Below are 23,242 nucleotides of genomic sequence, written 5' to 3'. Positions count from 1 at the left end.
AATTGTAGATGTGATAAATTAAAAGAACCCTCATCTATGCCTATAACCAAACCACAGAACAGACCCGAAGAAACCACTTTAAGAAGCAATAAGTTAAGAAGTTCCTCAATAAAATTAAACAGTAGTGGGGAAAGGGAGCAGTCCTATCTAAGACCTATTGCCATTGGAAATTCCTCAGTAGGAACCCCATTAACCAAAACTGACACCGAGGCGGTTGTAACACAATTTCTTATCCAACTGCACCATTTGGTTCCAAAACCCATTTTCTCCATCACTTTAGTTCTTAATATAGCGTCTTTTTTTTTGGTGGTGGTGGTGTTGGGGTGGGACAAGTGAAAATGAAAATTGAATAATGCAAATCAAATACCTGGTTGCCATATCTTGAAGCAGAAAACCTCTTTGAAGTTCACCGTAGAACTTGACATGTAAACATGATATGTTCTATTTCCATCTAACATGACGCTGATGCATGTAAAAGATCTTTTGCAGTCCAAAGTATTTTCTCATTATAACTATTTAGTATTTTAGTGTGGGAATACTGGGAATCAAATACCTGACAGCCATTGACCTTTTAATGCCTGTAAAACTAAAGATTTTGGTTTGTCTTGTGTCAGTTGTTCTATCAGGCTTGTATGCTTGGATTCAGAGTACAACGTTTTTTATTCATTCTTCAATCAGATATTGATATTTGTGGAAACTGTAAATTTCTGTGACAGATGAAAATTTGGGATGATCGTAAGCCCTTACCACTTGCAGTGTTGAGACCACACAATGGACATCCTGTTAGCTCAGCAATATTCTTGACTGCCCCACACCGCCCTGATCATATTGTTCTTATCACAGGAGTAAGCTTCCGTTTCTTTTTTTTTTTATAAATAGATAATTTCTATGACCATGTTAAACTTATGTGATTTTGAAAGAAAAATCACTTCTCCTTTTGTGCTACTAATGTGGCATAAATTCACTTTTCATTATGTTAAATGTCTAATTTGCTACTTTCCTTTTACTTACAAGGCCCATGTTAAGCTTATGTGATTTTGACTGAAAATCAGTTTTTCTTTTGTGCTACTAATGTGGCATAAATTCACTTTTCATTATGTTTAATGTCTAAGTTGCTACTTTCCTTTTATTTATAGTGCCCACTAAACCGTGAAGTGAAGATGTGGTCCTCTTCAAGTGAAGAAGGCTGGCTGTTGCCCAGTGATGATGAATCATGGCAGTGTACCCAGATACTGGAACTGAGGTGTTCTGCTGAGTCTGAGATTGACAATGCATTCTTTAACCAAGTTGTGGCACTGCCCGTGCAGGCCTGTTTCTGCTTGCAAATGCGAAGAAGCATGCTATATATGCTGTACACATAGACTATGGGCCTTATCCAGCAGCTACCTGCATGGATTACATAGCTGAATTCACTGTCACAATACCTATATTGAGTCTCACTGTAATAAGTGATAATTTGTCGGGTGGAGAATCTTTCCAAGTCTACTGCGTTCAAACACAGGCTATTCAGCAATATGCTTTGGAATTGTCTCAATGCCTGTCACCACCCTTGGAAAAGACAGACTTGGATAAAACAGGTTCCAATATTGCTCATGTTTTTGATGCCACGAACTCTGATGGTTCTGCTTCTCTGGAATCAGCTCATGGATATAAAGCAACTGACATGAGTCTAAATTCCTCAGCTCCATGTCATCTATAAACACAAGTAGCCCTGAAGGTGCCGCCCTGTCGAGCAGTTCACAAAAAACCAGCTTCTCCAGAGGTGACTTTCGTTTCCGAGAGTGCTGTGTTTGGTATGGAAAGTAAGCCAAGTGCTTTGCCGACTTGTAGTAGTGCTGAAAATATGCACACTGCATCACCTCCACTTCCATTAACTACAAGGTTATCACGAGAGTCTTCTGGTTTTAGAAGTCCATCAAGTGCTGGTCATGTTAACCATTCTGCACATGATCATTCTGTAGAACACAAAGTGGATATGGTCAAAGAGAATAAGACTGAAACCCCTACTCAGGTGATCACGTGCAGAAAGGTGAAGATATTGCTCAAAACGACATTTCAACTGTCCTGATCCTCATACAGTGTTCAAACATCCAACCCATCTGGTTACACCATCGGAGATTTTGTCTATTGTGTCTTCATCAACAGAGAATGCACATATTAGTCAGGTTACTAACGGGGATGAGACAACAGTTGAAGATGTGGTTAAGAATGATGCTGAAAGTATAGAGGTAGATGATGAAGTTCATGGTGAGACGGGACTTTGTCAAAGTAATGAAACTAAATGTCCACAAAGCTCTCATACTACTTTTGAAGATAACAAAGAAAAGGCATTCCACTCGCAGGCATCAGATCTTGGCATTCAGATGGCTAGAGATTTTTGTGCGGAGAGTTATGATGTTGAGGGAGATCAACAAGCTAATCACATGGGTGTTTCAGTTCGAGCAGATAGACTTACTAATGGTGGTGATGGGGGTGACCAGAATGTAAGACGCCCTCCAAAGGTTGGTGAAACACACTTCTATCACTGTTTCCCCATCTCCTTCTTCTGCTAAAGGGAAAAAGCAGAAGAAGAAAACTTCTCAATTATCTATCCTCTCTTCCCCTTCAGTGAGCCCATATGATTCCACAGATTCATCTAATGAACCAGGGTGCAATTCCAGGGCTCTGTCAGCTGATGCTATTTCCCCTCAATTGCTGGCCATGCAGGATGTGCTTGACCAGCTAGTTTTTTTTAAAAAAAATACTATAAACAGCTTTTTGAAAAAAAAGGTATTATTTCCTTTAGAAAGAGTATTAAAGAATCTCCTCGATACACTTGTGTTTGTATGTTAACGTTTGTGCTATAATCTTCTTAATATAATTATTTTGTTGCACCGAGCAGTCCCTTAGTATGCAGAAGGAAATGCAGAAGCAGATGAATGCAATTGTCTCCGCTCCAGTTAACAAAGAAGGGAAAAGACTGGAAACATCCCTGGGCAGGAGCATTGAGAAAGCCGTAAAGGAAAATACAGATGCTTTGTGGGCTTGTTTCCAAGATGAAAATGCAAGAAAAGAGAAGTTAGAAAGAGACCGCATGCAGAAGATAACAAATTTGATCTCCAGCTGTATTAATAAGGACTTGCCATTCGTGTTTGAGAAATCCTTAAAGAAGGAAATAACTGCAGTTGGTTCTGTTGTGGCTCGGGCTATTAGTCCCACTCTGGAGAAAAGTATATATTCTGCCATTACAGTCATTCCAGGTAAATAAAGAAAGGTCAAATTGTGGTGACATATCAGAGTGTTTTGTGTCCTATATGAGTGTTCATTTATTTGGACAGATGAATCAGTATAGCATTAACAGTTGCGTCGTGGCACAAGTCAATTTGATATTCAGAGAAAGAATTTTGTATTTAGTGTATTGTGTTCTCTTGAATTTGATGAAACTGGTGAATTAAAAAAAAATCCTAAACACGGCCTTCAATATGTTTTGTTATGTAATTATTGAGTTCAAAAAGCTTATAAATTTATGAAATAGTGTATTTGTGTTTTAGATTCGTAGGACCCTCAATAAACAATCTCACCAGCTTGCCAACTTGTCTGTTCCTTTTCATGATTTTATCTTTTAGATGTGATTTTGAATATTTTAAGTGATTAATAAATAACATTATTTTTATAAAAAGATATTATGTTTTTAAGAATAAGTATGAATCCAATTCAGAATAATATACATAATGATGCCTTCCTTAACTAAAATAGCTGCGAGGCGAATCATGCGTGGGCGGCCTGTTTTCAGCTGAACTTTAAATCACAATCCAAAAAAAGAAAACACAATTAACGTCTAAAACGTCAATGGTTTTGCAGATATTCCCTAATGTCAGCCACATTTTTGTTTTTCTCTTCATTTTATGTATTCAAGTGGCTGTGCCATGACCATTCAACCACTAACTACAAGCTTCATTTTGCCTCATCTTATCATATTTTACTTAATACAATAAAAAAAAAGCCGAGTTTAAAAGAACGAATAATAAAAGTTAAAAAAAGAAAAAAAAAGAAAAGAAAAAACCCTATAAAACGGGCTAATTCTCCACTTAAAGTTTGTGTGATTGAAGCTGCGGAATTAATAGCATCATGCAAATATAAAGCAGCAGGCCATCTTAAAAGAATTAAATGTAAAAGCAGCCTTCTTAAATTTCATCATCCACTAGTGAAGTTCATGAGAACAAGGAATAGTACCCAAAAACATAATATTTCACCTAATATTAAAGGCCATCATTCAACGGTTCAGTTCTGTGCATGTCAGTGTAAAAGCACCAGGCTATGATACTATATTCTTAGAAATCTCCCATTCAAACACAAATCCTAACATTGGGCACAAATATCTTCCTTCAGAACTTGTCTTGCTAATTTACAAGGATAATCAGGCAACCAGATGTTGAAAATGTTCGGTTAAGGCCACCTCTATCACCGTATAAAACTCATTATGCAACACCAATCAATCAATAAAATTATTAATCACTTAAAATATTCAAAATTACATCTAAAAGATAAACATCATGAAAAGAAACGGATAAGTTGGCAAGCTGGTGAGCTTGCTTATTGAAGGTCCCACGAATCTAAAACACAAATACATAACAAAACATATTCATACTATTTATTAAGTTTTGAGATTCATTTTAATATATCTATTTTTCATCGTATCTTTATTTTATTATTTTTATTTGAACTCATTAAGTGGTCTCAATCTTAGGGAAAAAATTAATATTCTTTTTAGAGGATTCAAATTCGAGCAATTTCATCTGCACAGATTATATATATATTTTAATAAATTTTAAATTTAATTCTAATCATATTTAGAAGGGGAGGAGAAGGAAAAACTCTAAGGAAAGAAAAAATACTCTCAATAAATTTAAAATTCATAACTTTAAAAAAATGTGAGGACACAAAGATGAATTTTTTTTAAGTTAAGTATCAGACCAAATTTACTTGCTAGAAAAATGTTAATCGCCTTATCTTACAGTACTATGAATTTTCAATTGATAGCTGCACCAAGATTTTTATTTTCTTCAACAAGTCTTATCCTATTGTCCGGTGTGGAAAAAAGAAATGGGAAAATCATTGTTCATTTCCTTTGTTTACAAAGTAGATTAGGAAGTAAATTAATTTATTTTTAAAATATGAATTAGGTCAATATAACCCATTTCTACTTGTATTTAAATTAAATTTAAGATTTAATTTCTATAATTAAAAAATTATAAATTAAAATCTTTTATTTCTATTCAAAATTTAAATCCAATCATTGACACAATCAATCTTTTTTCAAAAATACAACAATGGGTTTTGAAAACAAATTATTATAAAGACAATAAATATCTTTTATAATAAACAAATTATAATATAATATATTAATAATTTCAATAACTAGATTAAAATCTTAATTAAAAGAGAGATATTTAATTTATAACTTTCAATTATAAAATATTAAATCTCAAATTTTGTTAAATTAGAAACCGAAGACAAATTTGGAAATAAAATTAAACAGAAAATTGAAACTCGTTAATCCTTAATCTACACAAATTCAATGTTTTGGTATACCGTTTGATTAACAACTTTGCAGTGTACATTTGATTCGAACATTAAAAATCAAATATAGAAATGGAACTGTGATTGATTTGTTTTGGTAGATATTCTTCTTCTTTTTTCATATTGTAGTAACACCTTTTCTCAGGTGGGCCTAGAATCGAGTTTCGACTTAATTTCGATGTGATGGAACCGCCACCGATCATTTAAAATTAAGTTGATCGATACCATTTTACCCTATTTGCATTTTTACCAGAATTAAATCGGATTCGGGAGTCGATTACAGTCAGGGAAGGATTAGCACCCCCATACTGCCCTTTCGGTACTAATTTAATTTCTTGGTTGTCTTAATTGTGAAAATTAAAAGTTAAATTAAAATTTAAAATTGTCCTAAAAAGATCACAAATGAAGCAAAAAATAAATAAAATAAAAAAAGAGTTAGTATTAAGATCGAAATGAAGTAAATAAAAAATAAAAAAATAAGTAAATAAAATGAATAAAAGAAAATTCAAATTAAAGAATTAAAGTGGAAATAATTAAAAGTTAAGGATTGAATTGATGTTAATTGAAACTGCAAAGGAAAAATGAAAGTTAGGAGGACAATTTGCAAAATATAAGAAATATAAACGGGGACTAAATTAAATTAATTCAAAATTCGAGGGTAAAATTACAGTAGGTGACCAAAATGAACTACGCATCAAACCTTCAGGGACTGAGTAATAATTTAACTATTACGTAATTGCTCAATGGCCCTCCCTATAAATACTCTCCAAATCACAAAAAATAACATTTCACTCATTTCTTTAAAAAACAAACCCTCTCCCTTCTCTTTAAAATCTCTCTACACTTCCCCCAATCGGCCTACATCACTCCGGTGAAGCCCCGCAGCGCCGACCACTGCTTCAACCGCCACCACCGGTGGCCGAAAACCTAAGAACCTACCCAAAATGATCTCCACACCACTCTAACGCTAAAACTGAACCGCAAATCCCCTAAAAGGCCCCTAAACAGCGTAGATCTAAGGTGAAAGATTCAATTTTTTTTACCTATTTCCGTCGAAGCTCCTTTGTTCTTGATGACCGTTCTTCCCCCGGGCCTATTTCGATGCTGGCATTGTTTTTTGTTACGCTATTTTCGTATATTTTTGCTCGGTTGTTTCTGCCGAGTACTGTATATTGCGTGGTGATTTTTTGTTATTTTGGCGCTCTTTTCGGTGATTGTTTCTATGTGTTTTTTGTTGGTTCTCCCGACATTTTTTTGATGTTGTTTGCTGGGTTTTTTTTCGTGGCTACCATTATGTCCTTAACAGATTGGGTGGGGCGGTATTTATACCCCATCGCCGGTGATTGTTGTTTCAGCTCCCAACGGACTGTTTCCCTCGTTCCTATTATTTTCAAGCCGTTCGGTCATTCGTGTGACCGACCATCATGGGAAGGTTCAGTCCCGAGTCGTTTGACCAGGAATCTCAGCCGGTTGGTAACCACGTTGGTGCGTGGCATTCACGCGCTGCTCCTGATGCTTCTTGACCGTTGGATCAAAGGGCCAAATCCAACGACTCTCGATCTTGCGGCATTGGTGCTAAACACGAAACCCTAGCTTCTGTTGGGTTAGGCAGTTGGGCTCGGATCCCGAGTCAGATCAGGCCTGCTTCGGTTGGGCCTTACTGGGCTTGCTGGGTCAAGCACCCTGTTGGGCTCCTTTACCCCCTTACTGGACCTGATTTCACTTTGGACCTAAAAATGAAATAAAAAGTAAAAAATAAAATGAAATAAATAAATAAATAAATAAATAACCAATATTATATTTTCAAAAGAATATGTTTTCAAAAATCAATTTTTTAAATATATATTATACGTTTCCAAAAATATTTTTAAAAACTATATATTATACGTTTTCAAAAGTATTTTTAAAAAAATATATATTATACGTTTTCAAAAGTATTTTTAAAAAAATATATATTATACGTTTTCAAAAATATTTTTAAAAATTATATATTATACGTTTTTAAAGGTATTTTTTAAAAACTATATATTATACTTTTTCAATTTTTTTTAAAAACTATATATTATACGTTTTTAAAAATATATATATTTTTAAAAAAAACCATATATTATACGTTTTCAAAAATATTTTTTAAAAAACTATATATTATGATTTTTCAATTTTTTAAAAAACTATATATTATACATTTTCAAAACTATATTTTTTTTAAAACTATTTATTATACTTTTTAAAAAAAATATTTTAAAGACTATCTACTATACGTTTTTAAAAATTGATTTTTAAAAAACTATATATTATATGTTTTCAAAACAATTTTTTAAGAAAACTATATATTATATGTTTTAAAAAATACGACTTCAAAGCATATACTATATACTTTCAAAAATTATGTTTGAAATTATTATATATATATTATATACTATATAATAATAAAAAATAAAACCCTTAATGTCCCGAACAAAAATAAGTGTCTAGAGCTGCCCCTCTTTGCCCATTTATCGTGTAACGAAAAAAAGGGCAAAGATAGAAGGACACAAATTTTCGTTCGGTAAGAAGAAAGTCCAAAAATGAATTTGCTTCTATGAGTCTAATATATTTCTCTGTGATTGAAATCTGATTCAATGTATGTCGACTCTCTTATCAAATATCTTCCGTCGCGGAGTTGAAATTCGATTTAAAAATTCTAATGGCTTATTGCTGTAGAGCTGAATTACGGGTGGCTCACTCGTCATGAAGTTAAGTTTATCTTTGATGTTTTGAGCATTATATGATTCTCTATGAAGTTGAAATCTAGTTCGAAATTTGAACTGGAAATGACTTCTTATTGCCAAATCGTAGTCAACCTTGGTCTTCTTCTTGGCTTAAAGACTTCGGTTTGAAAATTCGACTGGAAAGTAGTTCCTCGTTGCTACCATGCGATTGACATACCCTTGAGCTGAATGGAATCGAACTTGAAGGTTTTCGTTGATAGATAACCCTTCTCGCCTTGAGCTATGCTGTAAATTAGGCTGGGAGATAGTTTATGGTTGTTGCAGATGACTCATTTGTTGTGAAATTAAGTCGATCTATTGGGCGCGATATCCTTCTTCGTGAAGTTGAAATCGTGAGTGTCTCATTCATTGTGAAGTTGAGACTAGATTGAATAAATTTGCCTTGGGTCAGATATCCTTTATTGTGAAGTTGAAATCTAACTTGGATAGACTGCATTGTTTTTAATTTTGAGTTTCATTCGAATTCAGTAGTCTTGAAATTGACTCTGACATAAATATGAAAAATTACACATATATACGATGCTATGGATGCAAGGTTCTTATGTACGCCTAAAATGCATATGCAACATTATGTTATTTTAGGATTTATAGAGAAATATCAATCTCTTGCCGTCAGTCTTGATTCTCGCCACTCTTGGATTTCCGATTCTTGATTTTAGATCCTCTGATCTTCAATGGGTTTTGACCCGATATACACTCTGTGAACTTGCAAAAAGAAGCTTTACTTCTAGTCTTGATTTAATCAATGCTTTTTTTTTCAACAAACTAGCATTCAAGTCATTCTTTCGAGTATGATGCAAGGACCTTTATTAGCTTCCGAACACCTGTACCTTTTGAAAAAACTTTGTACAGTAATGTACAATTATCTTTTCAAAAATGAATAAATCATCCCTATTTTAATTCAATCTAATATGCTTGAAAGGAATTGATTTTTTTAGAGAAATGACCATGTTTATTTATGAGGAAAAAGAACGAAGAGTACATGGAAAACATTCTGAAAAGTCAATACATAAAAAAAATACAAGTAGATGCCCTAGATCTCGACAATGCGGACACCTTTGAACTGACAAACTGTTAGATGACTTTTGAGTACAACTTCTGTCAAGGGGACTTCGAAGATGTGACAACGTTCGAGAGAGTGCAAATCTCATCCGAATTGATAAGTCTATAGAAGACTTGGATGCCATACTTCTTTACTGCCTTGACCCGGTACCTTTTCCATGCGTGAATCCTGGATCATTATCCAAGCCACCCTTTCGAGTTTTCAACTTGGATCCATACTTGGTCTCAAGATGCCCTTTTCGGGTTTTCATCTTGGAACCGCCTTATTTTTTCATTCTTGTTTTTCCTTTTATTTTTCAATTTAGACTGCCCTTTCAGGTTTTCACTCTAAACATTTTTTTGTTTGTTTCAACTTATGATGCCCTTTCGAGTTTTTACCCTAAACAAAATATTTCTTGACTACATCTGAATTAACGGGATTAGGTAGTTTCAACCCATCCATTTTAGTTAAGATCAGTGCTCTCCGGAGAAGGCATTTTTTACGACATAAAACCCTTCCCAAATTGACATCCATTTTCCTCTGAAGTCTTTTTGAATTGGCCAAATCCTCTTTAGTAAAAGATCTCCTTCACAGAATACTCTTGGGCGCACCTTCTTATTATGTGCTCGAATCATTTGTTTTTGGTAGAGTTGACCATGATGAATGACTTTCATCCTTTTTTCTTCTATTAAGTTCAATTGATCATATCGAGTTTTCTCCCATTCTGCATCATCCAGTTCAACTTCTGACAAAACCCGGAGTGACGAGATCTCCACCTCAATAGGCAAAACTGCCTCTATCTCATATGCTAACGGAAATAGGGTTTCACTAGTCGAAGTTCGTACCGAAGTTCAGTAAGCAAACAAAGCCAAAGGTAATTTCTCGTGCCAATCCTTGTATGTCTCGGTCGTTTTCTCTACTATTTTCTTGATATTTTTGTTTACTCATTCTACTGCTCTATTCATCTTCGGTCTAAAAGTAGTAGAGTTGTGATGATTTATGTTAAATTGTTCACAAGCAGCATCCATCATCTTGTTGTTCAAGTTTGTTGCATTATCAGTAATGATTTTTTCGGGTAATCCATACTGACATATGATCTCTTTTTTCAATAACTTATAAATAGTGGAATAAGTGAAACTGGCATATGACACAACTTCCACCCATTTGGAAAAATAGTCAATTGCTACAAGAATGAACCAATGACCATTTGAAGCTTTTGGATGGATTTTTCTAATGACATCCATACCCCACATAGAAAAGGGCCATAGTGCCATCATCATGTGAATAGGGTGAGACGGAACATTTATTTTATCCCCATAGATTTGGCACTTATGATATCTTCTAGCATAGTTCATGCAGTCACTCTCTAATGTGGATCAGAAGTATCCATATCTCATAACTTGTCTTTCCATCATATGTATGTTTGTATGAGTTCCACAAACTCCGTCATGTACCTCCTTCAATATCATCTTTGCTTCTTCTGTATCTACACATCTTGACAAGACTTGATCATGACTTTTCTTGTATAAGATTTCTCCATCAAAAACATATCCGACCGCCATCCTTCTAATTGTTTTTTTATCAGTTTCGGTGGCTTCTTCTGGATAGCTTTGACTCTTAATGTATTACAGGATGTCGTGGTACCACGGTTTGGTATCTTTTATCTCTTTAATTTGGTAACAATGAGCCGGGTACTCATATGACTGCATGTCAATTGGCATCATGTTAGACTCCTCGCCAGCCTTGAATGCTGCTGCCAAGGTAGCTAAGACATCGACCATTTGATTTTCTTCTCTAGGCACGTAATGGAAAGTGACTTCATCAAACTCTTTGAGTATATCCAGTATGAGCTTTCAATATTCCACTACATTTACATCTTTTGTCTCTCACTCTCCTCGAAGCTGATAGATTACTAAGGCAGAATCTCCATATACCCGTTAGGTCTTTATATTTTGTCCAATAGTAGCTCGAATCCCTAAAACACAAGCTTCATACCCTGTCATGTTGTTAGTGCAATTGAAGTTGAATCTGATGGTGAACGGATAATGATTTCCTTTTGGTGAGACCAAGATAGCTCTAATGCCATGCCCTAACGCATTTGATGCACCATCGAAATGATTTTCCAGGTGTCACATGTGGAGGTGATCATTTTTTCTAAAGTTATGGCCATCAAATCTTTATATAGGAACTCAAAGTCTAGTGGTTCATAGTTTTTAGAGATTCCGCTTGCCAAGAAGTCAGATATGTCACTTTCCTTTATAACCTTTTGGATCATATATTCGATGTCAAATTCAGATAATAACATATGTCATCGGGCTAACCTTCCAGAGAGAGCAGGCACACCCATCATGTACTTTAGCATATCTAACTTGAAAATCAACCAAGTGGTGTGGTACAATATGTATTGTCTGAATCTTCATGTAGCCCAAATTAAAGCTCATCAAACTTTTTCAATGGGTGAATATATAACCTCACAATCAGTGAATTTCTTGCTCAGGTAGTAAATGACTTTCTCTTTCCTTCTAGACTCATCATGTTGGCCCATGACACATCCCATTGAATTCTCAAAGATGGAAAAATACAGGAATAAAACTTTTCCTGGGATGGGAGACATTAAGACAGGATTGCGAGATAAATACTCTTTTATTTGCTCGAATACAGTCTGGTAGTCCTCATCCTATGTTCCAAAGTTGTTCTTTTGAAGAAGATGGAAAATTAGGTCACCCTTGTTGGTTAGCTGAGATATGAACCATGCAATATAATTCAATCTACCAAGAAAACCTCGAACTTCTTTTTGTGTTCATGGGGGAGATAAATTCTAGATGGCTTTGACTTTATTTGGATCAATCTCGATGCCTTTCCTTCTAACCACAAAGCCTAATAACTTTCCAGATGTTACCCCGAAGGTACACTTGTTGGGATTCAGTCTCAACTGAAAATTTCTTAATCTTTGGAAGAGTTTTCTCAGATTCTCAACATGTTCATTTTCAGTTTTTGCATTGACAATCATGTTATCAATATAAACTTCAATTTCCTTGTACATCATGTCATGAAACAAGGTCACCATAGCTCTTTGGTACGTTGCCCCAACATTGTTTAATCCGAAGGGCATCACCTTGTAGCAGAAATTTCCCCATATTGTGACGAATGTGGTTTTTTCCATGTCATCTGGATGCATTTTAATCTGGTTGTATCTTGAGAATCTGTCCATGAATGAAAATAAAGCATTCCTACCGTGTTGTCCACCAGAGTATCTATGTGCGGTAAGGGGAAGTTGTCTTTAGGACTTGCTTTGTTTAGGTATCGGTAGTCGACGCATATGCACACTTTTCCATCCTTCTTTGGCACTGACACTATGTTAACCATATATTCCAGATACTTGGCCACTTGAAGAATGCCCCTTAGTTTTTGTTGGACAGGTTTGCATTCTGGCTTGATGGGTAGTTTTTGGACTACCATATCCATATCTAGCCCAGGAATGTCTTGATAAGACCATGCAAACATGTCCTTGTACTCTTGAAGTAAGTCTATCAAGCTTTTCCTTGCTTCAAACAAAAGCATTCTTCCAATTTTAACTTCCTTCTTTTCCTCTTCTGTGTCCAAATTCAAAACTTCAATTTTCTCTTCATATGACAATACTTTCTTGTCTTCTCTTTCTACCATCCTTAAAAATTCAGAAGGTAAATTGCACTCTTCTTCATTGTCACTTTCATCAATTTCCCTAAGACAATTGAGCTATTCAAAATCCACCTCTGGGTCAGAATCACCATTGTTTACATCATCAATATATGGGGACTTGAAAGGGAAGGGAGAAGAGAAATGTGTATATGCAAGAGAAAGGTATCCCAGACAGAATAAAGAAAAATTAAATACAAAAGAAAAAAGAAATGAAGAAAGAAAAAATGTTTGTCGGAAAAGAAACTGCATCTTTTATTGATTATGAATAAAAACAATTTATTAACCCTTATAAAAGATCATCCACCTGTTTGATTTTTTCCTCCATTTTCTTTGCCTATTTGCTTCATCTAAATCTGGTATGTGGTAGTCATCCAGATTATTTTGAGGATTGGATATAGAAGTTTGTACTTTATAGCAGACGAGGCTTGTGCTTTTGCAGCGGATGAGTCCCCTTGAAGTCCTAGTAGGATTCCTGATGAGATAACCACCTGTGGGGTAGGTGGCACAGTTACTCCTTTAGATGTCCCTGCCCCAGGAGTACTTGCCTGATTCAAACATGAATAACTTTGCGATAATTTGATTAACCAAAGATTCTTAGCTTTTAGTGATTGATTCTAGAGTGCTTTGATTATTCAGATTTATTTTTTCTTCAAGCTTCCTTTGTAACCTCAACATATTCTCTTCAAGTTGGGCAATCTTAGCTTCCATTTTCTTCTTCTTTGAACGAGTATTATGAAGATGGTGTATCCAATGCTTGGGGTGGTATGTCAAGTGTTTGTTCATTTTTTAAGAGACATTTTCTGTTAGTTAATGTGAATGTAAAGAAATCAAGGGAAAAATAACAAATGCAAAGTGTGTAAAAATGCATGATGTATGAAATTTTTGTGGCACTGATCCAAAATTACGTATGTGATTAAAAATAATTTTTATTGGGACAAAAGTGTTATTTCTTAAGAGACTAAAACATCTCAAAGGTACATTATGACTAAGTCCTCTAGAACCCAAATGACTTCTAACAGGTTGACATGTCTTATTCCTTCATCTGTGATCGACTGAATACCTTTTCGGACTACTATAGCTTCTCTCGCCAAACCATGCAAGTGATGTGTCACTTTCTGTACTTTCTCTAAGAAGTCTCGAATGACCATATCTCTGGCTTTCACCCTTTGCTGAGCTTGCTCTCAACGAAAACACCATTGAAATCCTCTATCAAAGGGAACTATCTAAAGCTCACTTGCTTGTTTCTTAAACTTGTCCACAATGGCCTCCAACTCAGCTATGGTTTTGCCATCTTGTTCTTTCTGTCTTTGAAGAGACCTCTCCAGATCAACTACCTTATTATTCAACCGTTTGTTCTGGTGTTGATGTTCTAAGAAACATCTTTGGGAAGTTTTTTTACTATTCTTTCAGTGTCTCTTTTTTATCTTTCCTTTCGAACTTCCTTTTCAGGTTGTTGGCTTCACCTTTCCAGTATTCGGAAGATCTTTTCAGACTGGATTTGCTCTGGACTTGCTCCTAATATCCATTTCTTAAATCTTCCAACTCAAAACAAAATTTCTTCTGTTCTTTTTTTAATCTGTCTACCCGATCCTTCTGAGTATCAGCACCTAACTTCCACTGGAATCTTTCTGCCTCGAGTTCCCTTAGCCTTTGTTTCAGCTCTTTTTTTTAGCTTCGAATTCTTTATTTGCTATCTCTAATTCGGAGGGAACTGGTTTAAGATGCTTTCTATGGTCCGAGTATCTTCATGATCTAGTACAAGAATGGTGTCATTCTTTCTTAACTTCTACCATTTCAATTAATCTGGAGTAAGCATGTCTTTAGCAGCCACGACATCCATACATAATATCTTCTTCCATGACTCAGCTACATCTTTGACATTATACTTGTAGTTGTCCTCATGGTATGGAAATTCTGATCAAAATATTCTATGTGCAGTTGGGACAAACTGGCGTGCCCCATACTGCCGAAGTGCCAAAAGTGGAGAATATCCGACTCCTCACCATAATCCAAGTAACATTATGATTTCTAAGTCTCCACATCGATAAAGGATGTCACTATGGGTTAACCAATGGGCTCTCCAGGTAATGTTCTTATCTTTAAGGTGTGTGAATACCTTTACCCATTTTTCTTTTGGGATGCCTTATTGCCACTTTAATGTAAGGAATCCCCCCAAAGGAGAGTAAGTGGTCCTGAATCGGCAGTAAGAAATCCCGTTTGTCTTCCAGAAGTGACTATGGATCTAGACTTGAAGAAGTTGTGTGCACCCTATAAATCTTCTTCCACCAGTCTTTCTGTAATGTCTGAGTGAATCAAAAGTTTTGGCTAATATTGTTGGTGTTGGATTCACTCGTTTCGTGAGTTGTTCGAATAGTTCCACCACAGGCGCCTCGATGAATCCCAAAGTTTTTGGGAAGATAACTAAGCCGTAGAGACCTAGTGCAAAAAGGTTTATCACCTTCCATTCATCTGGGTGATTCTTCATTAGTTGCTTGATTTGGGTCCAAGAAATTTCCTCTCCTTTACCCTTGTGCTGAATACGGTCAGTTATCCACTTTTTATCTACCCCTACAACATTTGACAACCCATTCTTGAAAAGTTGACCTTTGATATGCTTGGTGTAGACCTGGTTAATTCTGATTCCTTCACAATGTAGTAAAGTCGTATACTCTTCAATTGTGGGTACCATGTCTTCTTGATTAAATGTAAAATAGTTATAACCCAGATTCCAGAATTGTACTAAGGCTCAGATTAGGGGCTCATCTATCTTGACATAGAGTAGAAGTGAAATATCACCATATCGCTGGTAGAATTTTCGTTTCTGGTCGCTTTTCCAACAGTCCAAAATGCTCTGCAATTCTTGAACATCATTCTGCTTAAGGCTGACAGAAGCATAACCAACCAGATCTGACACATAGTTGCCTTGCAGACTGTCTCCCTTTTTATTCTGAGTATTTTCTGACCATAGCCGGATCTCTGCTTTTTTCACCTCTTGCATTACAACCCCTTTGTCCATTAATGCAAATTATTTGTGTTTAACGAACACTTTTTGTGAATCAGTCACCTCTATTAGATGATGCAAATGATAAAATAAAAGAAAACAAAAAAATGAAAGGGAAACAAGTTAGTAAGATAAAAAATAATAATCAAAATAATAATGAAAGTAAAAATTCCTACCCTACATGATATCTACCCCCACATGCTTTTATTCTTACCTATACATGATTTCTATCTCGTATATTAATATTTGAGCACACCCTAACCACATATTTTTCTAGTTCACATGCTTTGAACAGAAAATAAAACAGGAAATAACTCAAGCATCCTAGGTTTTTGAAATGGAGTTTCGGGGTGGGCTCTAATTCCTTGCAAATCTCCCAGTTTATGTTCTAAAAAAAAGTTACCCAAGTTCTCTTTGCTGGTGCCCCTTGGGCTTGCCAAACCCTCAGTCCTAAGCCCATTACAAGCTTATGTGTACTGAGTTAAACTCGAGATGACACATTCCCTTATGCCTGTACGGAGAATAAATCACACGAAGACATAAGGTATATGAATCCCGAAGGTTACTTGTTAGGCCTATACAAAGAATAAATTCCCACGAAGGCATCACTTTCACCTCCACTTACTAAAGGGTTTGGAGCTCGGGTATAGAGCTTGAGATGAATTTTTGAAAAGCTGAAATCATTAGAAAACATCAGCACATCTATTTATTTGAAAAATAATAATCAAAGATGAAGAATAAAGGTCGACAAGTTAAATTAAAATTTAAACTTACAATTTTGACTTAAAAAGACAACCGAAAATTAATTTTAGCCTGACTCACTTACCTGTCCCCAACGGAGTCGCCTAGCTGTAGTAACACCTTCCCTCGGGTGGGCCCAGAATCGGGTTCCGACTTAATTTCGATGTGATGGAGCCACCTCCGATCATTTAAAATTAGGTTGATTGGATATTATTTTACTTGATCTGTGTTTTTACCATAATTGAATCAGATTCGGGAGTCGATTACAGTCAAGGAAGGATTAGCACCCCGTACTGCCCTTTTGGTACTAATTTAGTTTCTTGGTTATCTTAATTGTGAAAATTAAAAATTAAATTAAAAATTGAAATTTGATTCGAGTTACTTACCTTTGTTAAATTAAAATTGTACTGAAAAGATCACAAATGAAGTAAAAAAACAAAAAAAAAACAAAGAGTTAGTATTAAGATCGAAATAAAGTAAATAAAAATAAGTAAATAAAAGGAATAAAATAAAATTCAAATTAAAGAATTAAAATGGAAAAAATTAAAAGTTAAGGGTTGAATTGATGTTAATTGAAAGCTGCAAAAGAAAAATGAAAGTTAATAGGCCAATTTGCAAAATATAAGAAATACAAACATGAACTAAATTAAATTAATTCAAAATTCGAGGGTAAATTTACAATAGGTGACTAAAATGAACTACTCATCAAACCTTTAGGGACTACGGAAATAATTTAACTATTTCATAATTACATAATGACCCTCCCTATAAATACTCCCCAAATAAAAAAAAATAACATTTCACTCATTTCTCCCAAAAACAAACCCTCTCATTTCTCTCAAAACTCTCTCTACACTTTCCCCCAAATTGACCTATGGTCGATCATCACTCCGGCGAAGCCCCGCCGCGCTGACTTTCGCTCCGACTGCCATCACCAGTGGGCAAAAACCTAAGAACTTACCCAAAATATTCTTCACACTACCCTAACGCCAAAACTGAACCTCAAATTCACTAAAAGACCCCTATAAGGCGTAGATCTAAGGTGAAAGATTCGATTTTTTACCTATTTCCGTCGAAGCTCCTTTGTTCTTGATGATCGTTCTTCCCCCGGGCCTATTCCGATGCTTTCCTTGTTTTTTGTTACACTATTTTCGTGTATTTTTGCTCGATTGTTTATGCCAAGTACTGGATATTGCGTCGTTTTTTTTTTGTTGCTTCGATGCTCTTTTCGGTGATGGTTTCTGTGTTTTTTTGTTGGTTCTCCTGGTATTTTTTTGCTATTGTTTGCTGGGTTTTTTCGTGGCTATCGTTGTGTCCTTGACAATTGGGTGGGGGGTATTTATACCCCACCGCCGGTGATTGTTGTTTCCGCTCCCAATGACCTGTTTCCCTCGTTCCTATTATTTTTGGGTCGTTCGATCGTTCGTGTGACCGACCATCCCGGGATGTTTAAGTTCCGGGTCGTTTGACCAGGAATCTCGGCCGGTTGGTAACCACGTTGGCGTGTGCCCTTCACGCACTGCTCCTGATGCTTCCTGGCCTTTGGATCAAAGGGCCAGATCCAACGGCTCTCGGTCTTGTGGCACTGGTGCTAAACACGAAACCCTAAACCCTAGCTTCTTCTGGGTCAGGCAGCTGGGCTCAGGTCACAGTTCAAATCAGGCCTGCTTTGGTTGGGCCTTACTGGGCTAGCTGGGTCAGGCACTCGATTGGGCTCCCTTACCCCCTTGCTAGACCTGATTTCACTTTGAACCTAAAAATGAAATAAAAAATAAAAAATAAAAAATAAAATGAAATAAATAAATAAATAAAATGACCAATAATATATTTTCAAAAATATGTTTTCAAAAATCATTTTTTTAAAATATATATTATACATTTTCAAAAATATTTTTAAAAACCATATATTATACGTTTTCAAAAGTATTTTTTTAAAAACTATATATTATATGTTTTCAAAAATATTTTGAAAAATTATATATTATACGTTTTCAAAAATATTTTTAAAAACTGTATATTATTTTCTTTCAAAAGTATTTAAAAAAAAACTATATATTATACATTTTAAAAAATATATATATATATATTTTAAAAATCATGTATTATACGTTTTCAAAAATATTTTTTAAAAACTGTATGTTATACGCTTTCAAAAATATTTTTAAAAAAAAACCATATATTAAACGTTTTCAAAAATATTTTTTAAAATCTATATATTATACGTTTTCAAAAAATATTTTTTAAAAACTATATATTATACGTTTTAAAACTATATTTTTTTAAAACTATATATTATATTTTTTTAAAAATATTTTTAAAGACTATATACTGTACGTTTTCAAAAACCGTTTTTTAAAAAAATTATATATTATACGTCTTTAAAACCGTTTTTAAAAACTATATATTATATATTTTCAAATATACGACTTCAAAGCATATACTATATACTTTTAAAAATTACGTTTGAAATCATTATTATTATTATTATTATTATATATACTATATAATAATAATAAAAAATAGAACCCTTAATGTCTCGGACGAAAATAGGTGTCTACACATATTTTTAAGATAATCTCTTTGTTATATTATATATATATATATATATATATGACCCTTTGTTTTCAACCTTGAATCTCTCGAACTTTTCTATGAACTGCCTTTCCTTCTATTTGTGATATGAACTGCCTCTCATCATTCTCACATACTCTTTTCTTTCATTCAATTTCGGTTGTCATTCTTCATTGGTTTTATGTCTTCTCTTCCATCTTGGGTTGATCTGCAAAAAATGTCCAACGTTACGCCGATGACGAGTTTGATGTCTGAGGCCGACGAGGCATGAATGTAGACGAAAAGAAGAGAAAACGGATGATATCGAACCGAGTTTCGGCTCGACGGTCACAAATGAAGAAGCAAAAGCTCTTGGAACATTCGGTAACCAAAATTGCATCATTGAAGATTGAAATTCATGAAAACAGTAACAGATACAAAGTTTTAATGCAAAAGACTTGCTTTGGAGTCTGAAAACAAGGCTTTGAAGGTTCAACAAATGGAATTGGATCAATATTTAAGGAAGCTGGAAATGATGCAAACTCAGATGGAATTATTGCAATTGAATTTTATGAATCAGACAGGAAGAAGCTTTTGGGATCAAATTGTTGACACTAATGAACCCACAATAGTTCAGTCTTGGCAATGCCATGGTTCAAATCAGCCTGCCATGCTTCCGACCTCCACTGAAATGTTCAACTGTTAATGTACAGACGATCACTATATTCATCGGCTTCCGGGAATGTTTGTTTTTCATCTTGTAAAAAAACATGGAATAAATATTTGTTTAGTATTGTTTTTTTTATAGAAGTGTGGGCCTCGTTAAAAACCCATTCATACCAGGAGACCAGATAACGGAAGAAGGAAAAAGTGCCCCTAAATTTTATTAAATCAGAAACAGTTTACAAAGTGCCCAATATCATTGAAACTACACCAAAAGCTCTACTCAAAGGAAACATAATACCACCCGATTACAATCATAACATTGACTCATTCACTTACCCTATCCCTTTTTTTCCAAGGCATCAGCCTCCCTGTTACACTCTCGAGGGATGTGGCGAATAGTAACACAAAAACAAGACAAAACCGTATCAATACTTTTAACTAGCTCGGAGAAGCAAGCAGGGCAGCTCCCTTGATTAAGAACCCACTCCACGGCCACCTTACAGTCGCTTTCCATTATGACTCGCAACGGGGAGTTGTTTCCCGCTTGAAGGAAGGCTTCTAACCCAACCTTTATCGCAAGCAGCTCCGCGAGGACGGGAGTCCCGAATCCAATACTTTTTGAGAACGTCCCCAAACATACTCCTCTGTCATTCCTGCGTAACCCTCCTATTCCACCTCTCAGCCCCGAAACTGGCATGGCACCATCCACGTTAATCTTTATATACCCCACAGGAGGGGCTTTCCAGACCACTAGTGGAGACCTTAGTTTATTATTCGAATATTTATCAACCACAGGTGGAGACAACACTATATCCTCCAAAGATATGGCAATCTCTTGGTTTTTCGCTTTGAACCAAGAAGCAAGGTGAAATCTAGCAACAAAGAATAATTGCGGCAAATCCATTCTTTTGTTTTGAAACACCAATTCATTTCTGTACAACCAAATGGACCACAATATAGCAGCAGGGATTAGATGCCAAATGGAGTTTACCGGAAAGGAAAAACTAACCTCATGCCATGCAATGATAACGGCGGTCGGGTTATCGTGAAGCACCAGTGAGAGGTTCCAGAAGCTTACAAACTTCATCCATAATGCCCATGAATTTCTGCAAGAGAACAAAAGGTGGTTTACGGTTTCCACTTCACTAACACAAAGAGGGCATAGCTCATTTAACATTGTAGTGATCCCCCTTTTCAATAATTCTGATTTCACTGATATCCTTCCTTGGAATTGCCAACCATAAGAAAACCTCCACCTTAGGAGGGGCAGAACCTAACCAAACAGTGCTGTCCCAATCGAAGTCTCCCACCTTGGTCTTGAGGAGGGCCTTTTTAAAGGAACTTGTCGAGTAAATCCCATCTCCAGAACCTTTCCAGCATACCCAGTCCTTATTGGATTTCCCAGATGTTAGAGTTCAAACTTAATTTTACATTGTGGATATCGGCAAATTATGCATGTTTATGAATTACCCAGTTGGTAATTGAAGAAAGAGGACAGCAAATAAGGGAATTTAATCATGGCAATGCAATGTATATAATCACATGGAAGATTAAACGGAAGCAACTTGAACCATAAATTAAAGGAGGCAACAACTATGTGGTAAAGGAAGCAAACACATATAAACTGCAAGAAACATGTGGCAGCAACAAGTAAGATACTTGTTGGAGAAGAACTGAGGTGGAAAAACAAGATAATATTGAAAGCATAGAATTTTACTACGGCAAGGAACAATGGAGACGGTTACTAATGCTTATATATAGGCTTTGTTGATGTATGTATTGTATGAAATATGAGAGTGAAAGAAAAAAAATACGAGTGATAACTTAGCAAAGCTTTTGATAGCAGGGTTGTGTTTGTAAACTAGCCGCAGCTAGTGTTTGTATCATATTTGTATTTTAGTTCGAATCAATAATAGTGTGGGTTATAAATTACCGAGAGTCCACCTATGCTTTCAACAAGTGGTATCTAGAGCTTGGTTCGAGTTTAACATGGTGGAGAAGATGACCAACATGATTCAACCACAAATCCTGAGATAGACAAAGACGAAATATGGAAAATAGAGTATTCAAATGAAAGCCCTACTTGGTTCCCAATTTTTTGGGACATCGTCGAGGAAGGTTACGTCAAACCTGAAAATGTAACAGCAAAAACAACCTTGACCAATGAAGAAAAGAAGGCACTGAAGGAATCCCGCAAGAAAGACAAGAGGGCGTTGTTTTTTATTTTTCAAGGAGTAGATGAATCTACTTTTAAAAAAATTTCATTGCGAAAACTATAAAACAAGCATGGGAGATTTTGTAAAAATCTCTCCAAGGTGCCGAAAAGAAAAAAAAAGGTACGTTTACAATCTCTTAGAGTTGAGTTTGAAATGTTAAAAATGAAAAATACGGAAAACATCGATGCTTATGTTAGCCATATGAAAGCTGTAGTAAATGAAATAAAGAAGAATGGTGAATCACTCGATGAAGTCAGAGTGATGGAAAAAATATTATGGTCGTTGAAACGAAAATTTGATTATGTGGTCATGGCAATTGAAGAATCAAAAGATTTGTCTCAAATTTCGATTGATGAGCTTGTGGGTTCACTTCAAGCCCATGAGAAGAAAATGAAGCAAAATGAAGATCTTGAAAATTTAGAGCAAACTTTGCAAAGCAAGATGAATGTCAATGAAGGTGAAGCTAGTAGAAGCTATATACGAGGTCGAGGGAATCATGGTAGTTACCGTTGAAGAAAGAGAGGTGGATGAGGAGCACGAGGACGTGGTAGTCGATCATATGACACCACTCAAACTAGTGAAAATTACCAAACATTAGGTTGTGGACGAGGATTTAGAGGCCGAGGCCGAGGTAGAGGCATATATCAACAAGGAAATAATCACAAGTACAATGTTATAATTGCAAAAAGTATGGTCACTATAGTTATGAGTGTAGATCAACTCCTAAACAAGAAGAAAGAAATAACGTAGCAGCAGCTGAAGAAGAAGAAAATTGAAAAATCTCATGTATTCCTCACTTATAAAGGAAATGAAGAATTCAAGAAAAATATTTGATATCTCAATAATTGTGTTAGGAACCACATGTGTGGTCGAAAGGAGCTGTTCGTGAAATTAGATGAAAAATCCATGGTTGAGAAACTTTTGGTGACGACTCTCACGCAAAAGTCAAAGGAAAAGGAGAAGTCGTGATTACTCAGAAAAATGGTGAAAACAAGTACATCTCATATCTTTATTAGTA

The 23,242-nt window shown here is 35.3% G+C and overlaps 2 protein-coding genes across 3 annotated transcripts; one reads left to right on the top strand and one right to left on the bottom strand.

The window, feature by feature from the left end:
* Positions 1–634: 634 nt before the first annotated feature.
* LOC120145832 (enhancer of mRNA-decapping protein 4-like) lies at positions 635–3,448 on the top strand. 2 transcript variants are annotated; one of them, XM_039159558.1, is made up of 3 exons: positions 635–845; positions 1,137–2,769; positions 2,882–3,448. In XM_039159558.1, the coding sequence occupies exons 2-3, from the start codon at positions 2,701–2,703 to the stop codon at positions 3,245–3,247; spliced, it is 435 nt and encodes a 144-aa protein (XP_039015489.1). In that variant the 5' UTR covers positions 635–845; positions 1,137–2,700; the 3' UTR covers positions 3,248–3,448. The 2 variants fall into 2 exon arrangements, 1 of the variants encoding a protein (XP_039015489.1); XR_005518158.1 differs by having other exon boundaries at positions 645–845; positions 1,137–2,483; positions 3,240–3,250.
* A 16,897-nt stretch (positions 3,449–20,345) lies between these two features.
* LOC120145963 lies at positions 20,346–21,185 on the bottom strand. The gene has a single exon (XM_039159650.1). It carries the CDS (start codon positions 21,183–21,185, stop codon positions 20,346–20,348), a length of 840 nt encoding a protein of 279 aa, XP_039015581.1.
* Between the last annotated feature and the right edge of the window lie 2,057 nt (positions 21,186–23,242).

The sequence above is a fragment of the Hibiscus syriacus genome, unplaced genomic scaffold (assembly GCF_006381635.1).
Source record: "Hibiscus syriacus cultivar Baekdansim isolate YM2019G1 unplaced genomic scaffold, ASM638163v2 tig00110895_pilon, whole genome shotgun sequence".
In the NCBI taxonomy this organism is placed as follows: domain Eukaryota; kingdom Viridiplantae; phylum Streptophyta; class Magnoliopsida; order Malvales; family Malvaceae; genus Hibiscus; species Hibiscus syriacus.
The sequence above is the reverse complement of the archived record's forward strand: the minus strand, read 5'-3'. Positions and strand labels throughout refer to the sequence as shown.

Coding starts and splice junctions, on each gene's coding strand:
- LOC120145832 (XM_039159558.1), top strand. CDS start 2,701: ATGCAGGATGTGCTTGACCAGCTAGTTTTTTTTAAAAAAAATACTATA. Junction 2,770..2,881: donor ACAGCTTTTTGAAAAAAAAG/GTATTATTTCCT, acceptor TGCACCGAGCAG/TCCCTTAGTATGCAGAAGGA.
- LOC120145963 (XM_039159650.1), bottom strand. CDS start 21,185: ATGTTAAATGAGCTATGCCCTCTTTGTGTTAGTGAAGTGGAAACCGTA.